The following is a 13,572-nucleotide window of genomic DNA, read 5'->3' as shown; positions in this document are numbered from 1 at the left end:
TTAACCTTGCTTCAGTGAACTGAATGTCTTTTGATAAGTGATGATAAATTACTCAAGTAGAAAAGAAGATAGATTTCAGTCATAAAAACTCTCCCTTTGCTAGAGCAGCTATTCCCTCATGTCACATTTTTAGATAACACCTACATAGAAGAGAATGTGTTGAAAGTTTATTGTGCCCCAGAAGATTATCTTTGTATCTGAAATATAAGTGTATCACAAAAACACAGTATCTATAGCCATATGGATAAAAGGCATTTATCAAAATTGTAAAGCAGCCTGATAATGCACTGTGATCTTGTATTTGTGTAACATGTAACTTCAATCCTATATCCCTGTGTCAGCTTCTAGGACACAAGATCCCATACACGGAAAGAGAACTTTCAAAGGAGTCCAGTATTCCAGCATCCTCCTTAATGTTAGTCTGAGTCAAAGGACCTCAGAGGCCATTTAGTTCCCAGAGAGCATCTTAACAATCCTCTGGGCTTTGGAAGCAGATTTGCATCTCTAAAGAAGACGCTGCATCATCAGTCCTAGTTCCTTGGGGAACCTCTGATTGCTCTTTAGGGTATAAGCAAGCAATGAGGATATTAAAAATAACTCATTAAGAATTAGTGCATATTATAGGAAATACACTGCAGGTTACGTAAATGTCAGTTTGCTTGAGGCTAACCCTTACTCTTCTGCTCTCAAGTTTAAATGTTGAGTTTTGATAGCTTTTAATATGTTAAGACCTCCTAGTGAGAAAAGCAGCCACAGTTAAATAAGTGAACCATTAGGTAGGAATAAGATGAATCAGCCTAGGAACTATCCATCACTCTGTTGTTCATAAAAGACCTTAACTGCCTTAGGCTCAGCCTTCCTGCGGGCTAAAGCTCTCAGCAAGTCTGAAGCCTTCAGTGAATGTAAACATTAGATTTTGCGACTTCTTTCTCAGCTGGCAGCAAATGGTAGCTTATGCTGAGATTTTAGGGTAACATTGACATTACCTACATGCTTGGCGGTGGTAAATATATGGCAAAGTTGGTTCCTTTACTTTTGTGTCTTTTTAAAAAAAAAATCAGTTCATTCACTTATCTATTCATTCACTTATACCCTATGTGCCAGGCTACATGAAGCCACCAGCAATTTAGAAGTGAATAGGACATACTCCTTGTCCTCAATGTGCTAACGAAGTGAAGGAAATGGTCGAATAAACAGACAGTTACAACACAAGAAGGACACTTCGTGTAGGAGTTGACCACTTTGCAATTGCATCAGAACAGGATTTGGGGAAAGGGGTAAAGAGTTAAGAAACAATGAATCCTAACCCAAATTAAAACCTCACTAGAGTGATGGAGTTGAGAACCCAGACATTCTGATCCTGGCCCTGAATCTTCCCATGAGCATTATTTGCCTCTCCTCTCAGAGCTTTAATTCCAAAAGCTGTAAAACAAGGGAATCTGACTGGATTTTCCCAAAGGACGTGTCCACTTCTAACAATCTGTGACTCTGAGTCATAGATAAATAAGAAAAAGAACCTGTCACGTCAACAGGGAATACTGAAACTTGCATTTCAACTGCATCTGGGTTGCAGGTGCCAATTAGTGTTCCTAAAGGCGGTGGGGGGGGGGGGGGGCGGGCGGGGATGGGCATGTTAGCACTTTATGATGTGAGGACAACTTAAGGCTTCCCTGTTCTTTTTTAAAAGGACACACTGGAGCCCCCAGTTGTTGGGTTGTACACACAGCTTATTATTACGCAGACACAGTTATTTCTTTCATGTTTCTTCTTCTTTTTTTTTTTTTCTCTCTCCCCTAGTGAAATCTCTCAGAGTGATTCCCTGGAAAAGATAGAAGCTAATGCCTTTGACAATCTCCTCAATTTGTCTGAAATGTAAGCATCAGCTAACAGATAGTTTATTGCTGTACACTATTACCCTCGCTTGCTGGAGCCCACTCAGTATTTGTATTCAAGCATCCAATGCTAGGAATCCAAGAGGAAAAGACCACAGCAATTACTAGGTCTGGGCAGGCACTAATTTCTCTCACTGCAGTGGCCTGAAGGTTGCCATGGTGACAACTGCTTCTCCCTGGGAGCTCTATAAACTCTGAAACATCACAACACGAAGTTGGAAATTAAAATTGACGTTGTGGAGTCCTGCCAAAGAGCTCTTACCTTATGGAAGGGAGGGTATGGAGTTCTTGGGGTGGTGGGAAAATTTGGAAAGGAGCTTAGAGATCATGAATTAGTTCACTGGGGACTGTTCGGGCATATTCGTCTGTTTAGTAAATGGTTCTTGGAAACCTACCATGTAAAAGTGTTTGGCATGTGTATGTTGGATTTGTTGTTATTATTGTGATGTTTTTGAACTGAGTCCTAAAAATAATCCTTTCCAAATTATCATTTTCCTCCAATTTACAAAAAAGAGGGGATGGGAGAAGACTGGCTCTATTCAGTTTTCAGATGATAAACCTGTGGCCCAAAGAGGTTAACTGACTTGCCTGATGTCACACAGCAAGTTAGTGCCAGAGTTGGGACTAGAAATCAGGTCATGTGACTGCTAAACCAGACTTCTTACTACTTCCTTGTTTGGCCCAAACCTGACCTTCTACAAACCGCATCTGCAGAAGAGTTTCAAAAGTTAAGGAAGCGAGAAAGATGTTAGCAACAAACATATTTTGAGCACTTGTACTTGGCCTTTATTTCCTCTAGGTTGTGTCATTTAATTCTCACAGCTGCCCTGCAAAGTGGGGTAATTATCTCTTCTGTTCATGGGAAGGAATGGGGGCTCAGAATGGTCAGTAACTTGACCAATGTGGCACCTTAGACAAAGGCAGGGCTGGAATTCAACCCCAGCCTATCTTCAAAGCTTGTGTATTCTCCACTATACCACAAGGCCTCCCTATGAATGGTCCAAATAGCAATTATCTAAAGAGAATAGTTAATTAATAAGTATGTGGGTACACATGTCCAACCAAAGGTCAAATGCTACTGGAATACAGAGGAGGTAAAATATAAATCTCCCCCAGGAAATGATGGTGTAACCAGAGACGTAAGACTAACTCACCAAACAGTTATGGGGAAATCCGAAATAATGGGTGTTTAAGTGCAAAAGGTATAGTATGGACTTCGCTGTGAAGTAGAATTTCAAGAGGGGAGTGGGGAGGGGGGAAGGTCATTTCCATTACAGGTGACAGTCCTATCCCAGACCTGGAAATCTGAAAAACTGCAGTTTTAACAGACTTCCCAAGCAATGTTGAAGCAGAGCAGCTTGAGATAAATAAAGCTGTTCGTGATGCACAGCAACATTTATTAACAGATAAAGTATCAATTTATCAATACAGAAAGAAAAATAAAGTGCTCTAAGGGAAAGTTTATGGACTTTTCCCAAAGAAGGCCCTAAGACTAGAGTGTTAGCTCCCCACAAGCCCTCTTTGTCTTGTTCACAGCTGTATCTCCAGCACCTAGAACAATGCCTGGCACATGTAGGTGCTCAATAAATGTTTGTTGACTGAATGAATGTATGGATGAGTGGTCAGACCCCAAAAGAGTCTTAAAAATTAAAAGTTCTTTCCATCCTACCCACATAATGTCTTATGTGGCCCATGATTGCTTGACTCAGTTGTTGTAAAAATACTTACAACAAAACGTCACTCACCTCTTAAGAATCAAAGGGACAGAAAGGACGGAAATAGGCACCAATAGTGGGTAACTTTAGAAGGTAGAATGCACACTAGACTCAGAGTCAGAAAACCCGAGTTCACCTCCAAGTGCTGCAACTTCTCAGCTCTGTGACTAGAGACAAATCATTCAACTTCCTGATTTCATCAACTAGAATAGGCACTGTTAACACTGGTGGAGGCCTTACTGCGATCGAGACACACACATTTACTGCTCGAAAACTACACTATGAGGAAACCAAGCTTTAAGTGATGTATCCAAGGTCATACAATTAGTAAAACCAGCATGTAAAACCAAGCTGATTCCAGAGTCCGTCCACCTAACCAATACACTAGATTTTCTCTACAGAACAAGAGTAATTATCATTTCCTTAGGTGGTTGCTGCATGGGTTAAAAAAGCCAAAGGCATGTACTACCTTTTATTGAATCCAAAGTAGACAGAACCCAGTAAATGTGGCTGCTTCTCAAAGTCACTGGGGAACTAGGGAGAGAGCAATAACGCCACTGTGGTATTATGGCTGTACTTTTGTATTTTGCAAAGCCCTGCCTTGTACATTATCTCTACCTATTATGTTACTCACTACCTGCCAACCTGTGAGGTAGGAAGAGCGCTATTATTATTCTAATTTCACAGGAGGGAGCATTAGCTCCGGGAAGTTAGGAGGCTTGGAATCATCACACAACCAATTATCCATAGAATGGACAAAAAAATCCCCCAAACCCAAGCCCCCGGCCTCCGCCCTGGGCTTTTACAAAGACTGAGTGCCCATCTGGATAACTGGTCAGTGTGACTGCCAGCACACTACAAAGAAGACCAGTTTGCCTACAAGGACAAGTAGCCAATTGGTTCATTTCTCCTGGGAATGGAATCTCCCATCACCCCCAGTGTGCTGGCTCCATGGTGGGGCACGACCTAGCTGGCCAGGAGCCCAGGATGTTGGTGCTTCCTCAGGGGGTGCAAGGGAGAATGGAACAGACTGCCAGCTATGATGCTTACACCTATCTCAGCAAGAGGTTGAAAGCAGAACTTCCTGGCAATAGCCAACTAGCTCTCACCATTCTGTTTCTATCCCCAGGGTCCCTGGAGCTCCCCTCAAGCACAGGAAAGTCACTTGATTTTGTTGATGCCACTTTCAGCCAGCATCCTCTGGTGACCATGACCTTGTGCATTCCAAACGAAACACATCTATTAAACTGCTGCCTGTTTTTCCATTTCTCTTTACAGACTGATCCAGAACACTAAAAATCTGGTGTACATTGAGCCTGGAGCATTTACAAATCTCCCCCGGTTAAAATACCTGTGAGGAATTTTCCTTTTTAAGCAATTGGGGAGGGGAACATGGGCATCTGATGAAAACCTAAACAATTAAAAGGTTGGAGAGAATTTTTAAACCACATACTTAGCATTATCTGCATGTCTGTCTTCAGCCCTCTGATTAAAATTTAATCAGCATTTCTTATCAGCTACCACGCTGGGTGCTTTCAAATACACGTAAGTGGTTCCCAACATTTTCTCCATCCCAAACATCCAAGAAGACTATCACCCCTTTGCAATGATTTTCAAAGTGCTGGTGGGCATGGAACAGGGAGGTCAGGACACTTTAAACGGGTAAATCGGAATCTCTAAGGTGAGGTGGCGAGGTAGAGAGAGCATAGGTGAAAGTGGAAGAGGCAATTCTGATTTGATGCCCATCCCTGGTTGAAAATTATTGATCTCCTTTCTCTCATGTGTTCATTCATTCGTTAAGTGAAAACTTTTAAAGCATTACTTTGAGGTAGGCACTGTGCCATATAAACGAAATCATTATTTTCTATTTCCCATTAAAACTTATTAAGTCCACTAGTTAGAACTATAAGTACCACCATAGCCCAGCAGATTCATTGCCTTGCCAGCAAAACCAGAATTCCTGAAACTTGATACAAATCTATAAATTAATCACCATGGATCTTCTCATATATCAAGTAATCACTTATTCACACAGAAAAAAATGAACATTTAACCCTCTAACACAGATGTCCATTCTCTCTTCTTCCTGATGAATTAAATTTCATAAAATCTCTAGAGGATGCAAAGTCCACAACCCCTACCAGCTGAAAAAAAAAAAAAAGAGGAGGAGGGGCAGACATCTCTCTAGTGTTCCACAACATCCAAGCAGTCCTGCCCTCGGGGATGGGCACGCGTGTAGCTCCTTCAGCAGCTCTAACAGTGGATGATGATTCCTAACCCAATTAGGAATTCCTAATTCCTAAAGTGTTCTGCTTTTCCAGACCTCCGAGGGGTCTATGGGACACATAAGTATCCGCAGCATCAACTACTTTGGAAAAACATAAGAAAATCCCAGAACCAAATTTGACCACTGCAGCCCCTTGTTATCTAAGAATCGTTGTCTTTATTAAACAGCATTTCACCCCTAAAAAGCAATATTCTCCCAACCCCGGTACACATTGCAGTCCAAGCCCACACTGCCTTCACCAGCCACAGACAGGGCAAGGATTCTGTGTGATCTGGGGCAACGGGTAAGGAAGAGAACCAGAGTGAGCCAAAAGAGAAAGATGGCTTCCTTTCATTGTCACCAGAGTGCCGGGCAGTTCATTTCAGTTGTCCAGTGACCATGGCTGGTGAATTTAAAACGCGATTGGGGGAGATCCAGATGCCTGGATTCCTTTCCCATTCTTGTGTAACAAAATATCCTTCAATTTAACCTATCACTGAAGCCTCTCTCCTCTTTGAAGGCTAAATAAAAGGTGGGAGGAAAAGAAGAGGAGTCCTGAGTAGCTCCAATAACCCAAAGAATGTTTAATGATCTCAGTGAGATACAAGCAAGAACTCCTTGAATCGCAAGGTAGCTAAGTAAAGGGAGATTTTTAATAATGAGGAAATGGATTTCTCACATGGAGATTAATCCTCCTGAAGTGTTTGAGTTAAAACCTGTTCTAAAGTAGTGAGATGCTTTCTGGAACCATCAAGAGCACAGAATAAACTAGTTAGCAAAAGGAAATGGAATGCAATAAAATACGAAAATGCAATTGATGCCATAGGAAAAAGACAGGCTGGAAATATTCACAGACGTAAATGAAAAAGACTTAAAAGCTTAGTCCCATCCCCTAGATCTCTAAATAGGAGTCATTAGAGTAACTACTCCCACAGTGTCAGGGCCTTTTAAATTCTGATGATCTTCAGCAGCTAGAAGTGTTACTGATAAAGCCAAACTCCATATTTTTAAATATAATGTGAAAATAGTATTACAAAGTGCCTTTCTACTGTTTTTATCTTTATTCCTTAATAACAATCACTTTTACTCACTCTGCCCACATTCCCACCCTGCCCCAAACCACAGGAGCATCTGTAACACAGGCATCCGAAAGCTTCCAGATGTTACCAAGATCTTCTCCTCTGAATTTAATTTCATTCTGTAAGTACCAGGCTGATTGCTATGCATAACAGTTTCCTATTTGCATCTGAAATTTGGAAAGTAAATATTTCTCATTTCATTCCTCAAGGGAAATTTGTGATAACTTACACATAACCACCGTACCAGGAAATGCTTTTCAAGGGATGAATAACGAATCCATAACACTGTGAGTAAACTCGCAGATTCACGCTCTGCCATACAGCTCCTGCCATTCCCACTTCTAGCTTGAGGTGGGCTCTTTCTCATCTTTTACCATGTTCCTAACTCTCTGGTGACATTCTTTCTGACCTAAAATGCCAAGGGTGAGAGGAGTTGTGTGGGATGGCAGCTAGGTCACATGTTCACATGACAACCAACCAACCCATTAAGTTCAGAATTAATCAAATGGGCCCTGAGGATTTACAGTGACCAAATTTCCAACTGATGAAATTGTTCACTACATCAGTGGACTGCTTTGAAGCTAAGAAGAGACAGCCCGGAGGGGAGTCGCTGCCCTGGTTAAAAGAGAGCACAGGAATTTCAAGTTTCAACTGAGAAGAGTTTGAAAGGATATTCTCCAAGTAGGTAGAGTAGTTGATCAATGGACCCTGCTCTATCTCTCTCTCATTTTTCACCTTCCCCTTAGAACCTGCTCACTTTGCTTCTGAAGGAACACCATCGATGCCCATTCCCTAAATCCTTTAATACTTGAAAATAATGTCTTTTTATCTGGCAGTCACTTATCAGGTTATCAGGTCCACAGGCCTATCCCTTTCACGCTCTTTCCTAAGGCCTTGCTACTAAAAGTATGGTCCATGGACAAGCTTCTACAGCATCTTCTGAGAGCTGGTTAGAAATGCAGACTCTCAGGCCCATCCCAGACCTACTGACTCAGAATTTGCATTTTCATAAGATTCCAAGTGATTCACATGCACGTTAAAGTTCAAGGGGCATCGTACTAAGATAACCCAACTCATTCTCTTCACTGGACACCTGCCTGACTTCCTTCCCCTGGGATCCCTGCCATCTTTACATGCGGCACCTTCCTTTGCCCCACCATTCAGAGGCAGCATCCTGGGCACCATGTCTCATTTATGTCCAAAGCCCAGTGACAAGTGTTCGACCCGCTCCCCACATCCACTTCCTCTCACTCATTCTGCTTAGGTTACAGTCCGTGGCAGGACCTGTGATGAGGCCATAAATGAGCTTAAATGTCCTTAAAGAAAGAGAGAGCGTGCATTGGGTGACCCTGAGAGGAGGAGGTAGTCGTGAAACAAGAGGAGTGACCATCTCAGAGGACTCTCTTCTATACAGTGGATTCTAGAAATTGGTATCAACGGTACACTGCATTTGAATAGTACTTTTACTTTGTGTAGGTGTAATTCAACACACACAAGTGTCATGTTACAAAGCTGTGGCCAATACAGCATTGACTCAGAGTGTTGCAACCAAAAGAATACAGAGCAGCAACCAAAAACAGGTTCAAAATAACTCAACTTCTTAACTGGAAACTCTTGAACACCAGAAACGAGACTAGACCCTAGAAAAACTTCTCTACAGTCTTTCTACTCCTCCACTTCCCTCATGTACTGTAGCTCTTCCAGCTGTTTAGAAAGTGTTTCTGACTCACCATTGTATACGGATCTGGAACTACTCATTCATCATGTCCCCTGTCAGAAACAGGGCATTTACAGAGCAAACACTGAGTGGGGAGGTACCTCACGCCTTAGGATTTGGGGTCTTTCCACGTCTTTATTGAGGACACAAAAGACATATAAGATCCATGTCTTTGAGAAGCTCATAATCTCAATGGGGGAAAACATGAAAGAAGGAAAGAATAATACAAGCCACTAGACATTCACTGTGAGTGTGTGGTACACAGAAATGAGAAGTATTGGAGAAGTCCTCTTGGTCTGGAGAATCAGAGAGGCTGCAGACTTGAGTTAGACCTTGTAGAATCAGTAACATTTGTATGAGTAAAAGTGATAAAAGCAGCTAATATTTATATAGCACTGACACTGTTTTAAAGTACTTTTTTAAACTCATTTTAGTTTCGCAGCAACCCTATGAGGTAGGAACTATCAGGCCCGCTTTTAGATGAGGAAACCAAGGCACTGAGAATTTAAGTAATTTGGCCAAGGTCAAGCTTTAGACTCAGACAGTCTTGGCTCCAGAGTCATGGTCTTACCCATTTTGTGATACCATATACCGAGAAAAGGGGAATGAATATTCCAAGTGAACGTGAGCAAAAGCATGGCTGTGGGAAGGAGGAAAATGGGATGAGGCATTCTTATTGGGAGTAAACATCCTGCTTAAGAAATGGAAAATACATTTAGATAAATGGCAGGGGTGGAGGAGACACTGGATTGCAGAGGGTTTTACATGCAGGGGTAAGGGGCTAAAGGCTTAGAAATAACCCTGAAAAAAGTATTAAGAAGAAACCACTCAGCAGAGTAGACTTTAATTCAAAGATAACAAATATCCAATACTCCCTTTGATTTTCACCTAAATCTAAAAATAAGCAGGAACCAATAGGTACTCCTCCCAGATACATGCACAGCAATAGGGGTGGAGCAGAATAAGAATGAAAGAGCAGAAGATGTGGAAGAAGACCAATAAGAAAATGAATGTTGAGATAACCTATAGGGGTCTATGAGCTCACAAGATGGGGCCACCCCACCGAAGCCAAGGGACAACTAAAGATTTCTTCTCACACATCACATTTCAGCATTGGTACACAAGAGCTGCACAGTGGTTTTATTAGGGGCCATTAACTTAGTTTAGTTATAATTTTAAGAAGAACAGTGCCTACCAGCAGCATAACTGCCCCACCTCTGAAGTTAATGAGGATTGCAGCTCCATCTCTCCCAGAGAGCCCGCGGGGGCATTGTGCTTCCACCCCCTCCTCACTCTCGGCCCTTCATCTGGAAGGAAGTGATTAGTCATTTGCTTGGCACTTGTTCTCAGCTGAACAGGCCCTTCTGTAAGTGAAGGATCATGTGGAGTACCCCATTGGAAAAGGGTATTACATTCAAAGAGGAAAGCCTTATTTCCTCAGCTATAAAGTTCAACTCTCTAATTAGAAAATAATGAAAGCAAGCCTTCTCTTTTCATTATTAGTAGTATTTGAGATTTTGGTTTTCATGGAACCTTTCCTGTCCTCCCCCCACCCAGATCTTTAGCAACTGTGAGCTCATTTAATGAAAACAAAACACTTCACTTGATGCTGGAGAAGCTCAGTGGGGCTAATGCTAAAGCTATGCATTATGCTTTTATGTCCCTTTATAGCCAATGTGGCTTTTCATTAAATCCCCTCAAGAGGCTACCTTGAGACGTTCCCCCCTGAATGAGCAGGGTTTGGCTCCACCACCTTTCAAATATTCTAGATGACTTATCACACCAGTCTCAAAAAGGAGTCAACCCTGGGCTTCCCTGGTGGCGCAGTGGTTGAGAATCTGCCTGCTAATGCAGGGGACACGGGTTCGAGCCCTGGTCTGGGAAGATCCCACGTGCCGCGGAGCAACTGGGCCCGTGAGCCACAACTACTGAGCCTGTGCGTCTGGAGCCTGTGCTCCGCAACAGGAGAGGCCGCGATGGTGAAGAGGCCCACGCACCGCGATGAAGAGTGGCCCCCGCTTGCCGCAACTAGAGGAAGCCCTCGCACAGAAACGAAGACCCAACACAGCCAAAAATAAATATAAAAATAAATAAATAAAAAGGAGTCAACCCTGATTCACGTCTGAACTCCACACACCGAAGGAAAGATCATAGCAATTAATTCTCTAAGACCTTTCGGAGAAGGGTGACCTGGCAAAGGATGACAAGACTCCAAGCTACACCTGTGACAAGCCGCAGTGGAGAATTAAGGACAAGTGGAGAATAGTGGACAAGCCGCTATTGGCCAGTGAAGTAGAAAGCCTGGCTTCCAGTCCTGGCTCTGAGTCTAACCAGCCTTAGTCAAGTCACACCACGGCAACATGCCTCTGTCTCTGTCTCTCCAGTGGGATTATTAATACCTCCCTGTGCAAATTCAATTACATTGTGTCAACTACACCGTACCACCACTTAAAAGCTCATATTCAGCAAGCCAGTTATTTCAGACCATCATGAAAACATCGTGTGTCATCATCTCTTTTTAAACATTTTTTATTTTGAAAATTTTAACTGACAAATGGAATCCATTTGTCTTTCCACTGACAAGTGGAAAGAACTGCACTTTGAGCAGCCCTGTACACCCTACCTAGTTTCACCTACTATTAACAGCTTACCACACCCACTCCATCTCTAGATAGCTAAGTATATATAACACATTTCCCTCTTGCCAAACCATCCAAAAGAAGTTTATAGACATCATGACACTTCCCACCTAAATTCTTCAGCATATATCTCCTTAAACAGAAACATTCTACATTACAACACCGTTACACCTAAGAAAATCAACATGGATTTAATGACATCATCCAACCTACAGTCTATATTCAAATGAAAATGTCTTTTATAAATTTTTTTAAAGTCAGAATTCAAAGTTTATACATTGCATTTTTACTGTTATGCCCCTTAGTCCTCCCAACCTTACCTCCCATCCCCCCCTCCTGAGAACTGCCCCCCTGCCTTCCTCTGTTCTATATGACACTAATTCCTTTGAGGGCCCAGGACAGTTGTCTGGACTCATCTGACTGCATTGTCCTGATTAGATTCAGGTCAACATTTCTGCAAGAATACTGCAAAGGGGAGGTTATACGTCTCCCACTGCATCAAACCAGGAGGCCCATTGTGTCATGTTGTGCCACTCCTTGGCCATCGGGTTAAGGTGGTGATTGCCAGACCTCCTCATTGTAAGGGCACATTTTTCCCTTTGTCATAAATAAGTAAACCATTGTGGGATACTCTGAGTTCATGTGCCTATCCAGTTGGCCAACAACCTTCCACCCAATGGTTTCAGCATCTGTTCATTATTCAGTTATTATATAGAGAGCTACAAAATGATAGTTTTAAATGTATCACTCCTCTACATTTATTAGCCAGCCCTCTTCTATATAAAAGAGGTTTCCTTCTTTTCCCTTTTCCTCTCTTTCTCTCTTGCTCTCTCTTTTTTTTTAACATCTTTTTTGGAGTATAATTGCTTTACAATGGTGTGTTAGTTTCTGCTTTATAACAAAGTGAATCAGCTATACATATACATATATCCCCATATCTCTTCCCTCTTGCGTCTCCCTCCCACCCTCCCTATCCCACCCCTCTAGGTGGTCACAAAGCACGGAGCTGATCTCCCTGTGCTATGCGGCTGCTTCCCACTAGCTATCTATTTTATATTTGGTAGTATATATAAGTCCATGCCACTCTCTCACTTCGTCCCAGCTTACCCTTCCCCCTCCCCATGTCCTCAAATCCATTCTCTACGTCTGCGTCTTTATTCCTGTCCTGCCCCTGGGTTCTTCAGAACCTTTCTTTTTTTTTTTAGACTCCATATAGATGTGTTAGCATATGGTGTTTGTTTTTCTCTTTCTGACTTACTTCACTCTGTACGACAGACTCGAAGTCCATCCACCTCACTACAAATAACTCAATTTTGTTTCTTTTTATGGCTGAGTAATATTCCATTGTATATATGTGCCACATCTTCTTTATCCATTCATCTGTTGATGGACACTTAGGTTGCTTCCATGTCTTGGCTATTGTAAATAGTGCTGCAATGAACATTGTGGTACGTGACTCTTTTTGAATTATGGTTTTCTCAGGGTATATGCCCAGTAGTGGGATTGCTGGGTTATATGGTAGTTCTATTTTTAGTTTTTTAAGGAACCTCCATACTGTTCTCCATAGGGTCTTGCTCTCTTTTTAAGCATCACTATGAAACATGGATTTTTCAAAAATTTTATTCAATATATTATACTGCATTGCTGTCATCATTATTTTAGATACCTGTCACCGTTTTATTGTTGCATGTGGTAAGTTGACATGAACTTGGCTGTGGTGGAGGGAAACATAAAAACTCAGTACTGCTGAAAAGCAAGAGGCATGCTCATATCAGAGAAAGGAATCCCTTGCTATAGAGACTGTGAGCCCCACAGAAATGGGGGAATTCTGATGAACATCCAAAAGTAGGGTCATGGCAGCATATAGTAGTGACCAGAGACAGTTATCCATACAATGACTTCCAGGGCATCCACTAAAGAAGTGTCTTCATACATGAGGAATCATTCAGATATAAAAGGACTTCAGCAAAGTACTTCATGTAGAAAGTGGTGATGGATAGGATAGGATCCCTCAGGTGATGGATAGGATAGGATCCCTCTTCTTTAGGATGGTGCTTATATAGTCATTTGATAAAAATTTGCTTATAGATATACTACCAGGGCATATTTTCTAAAATAGTATGCTTTCCCCTTCAGTAACAAATATTCCTAATTCTGCAAGGTCTGACTCAAGTCTCAGCTCCACCATGCAGCCTCTCTGACTTCTCCAACCCAAGAGGACTTCTCCAAGACTTCTCATTTCTGTGTACCACACATGCTCACAA

The 13,572-nt window shown here is 42.0% G+C and overlaps 1 protein-coding gene across 1 annotated transcript in view; it reads left to right on the top strand.

The window, feature by feature from the left end:
* The window catches only part of LHCGR (luteinizing hormone/choriogonadotropin receptor), a 61,666-nt gene that overhangs the window by 18,969 nt on the left and 29,125 nt on the right, over window positions 1-13,572 (top strand). Inside the window, exons 3-6 of the mRNA XM_068564083.1 lie at window positions 1,798-1,872; window positions 4,886-4,960; window positions 6,999-7,073; window positions 7,162-7,239. Of these exons, the coding sequence (XP_068420184.1) occupies window positions 1,798-1,872; window positions 4,886-4,960; window positions 6,999-7,073; window positions 7,162-7,239 (303 nt within the window). The remainder of the gene's footprint in view (window positions 1-1,797; window positions 1,873-4,885; window positions 4,961-6,998; window positions 7,074-7,161; window positions 7,240-13,572) is intronic.

This window comes from Eschrichtius robustus, chromosome 15 (genome assembly GCF_028021215.1).
Source record: "Eschrichtius robustus isolate mEscRob2 chromosome 15, mEscRob2.pri, whole genome shotgun sequence".
Lineage (NCBI taxonomy): Eukaryota > Metazoa > Chordata > Mammalia > Artiodactyla > Eschrichtiidae > Eschrichtius > Eschrichtius robustus.
This window is presented reverse-complemented; position numbering and strand designations above follow the sequence as displayed.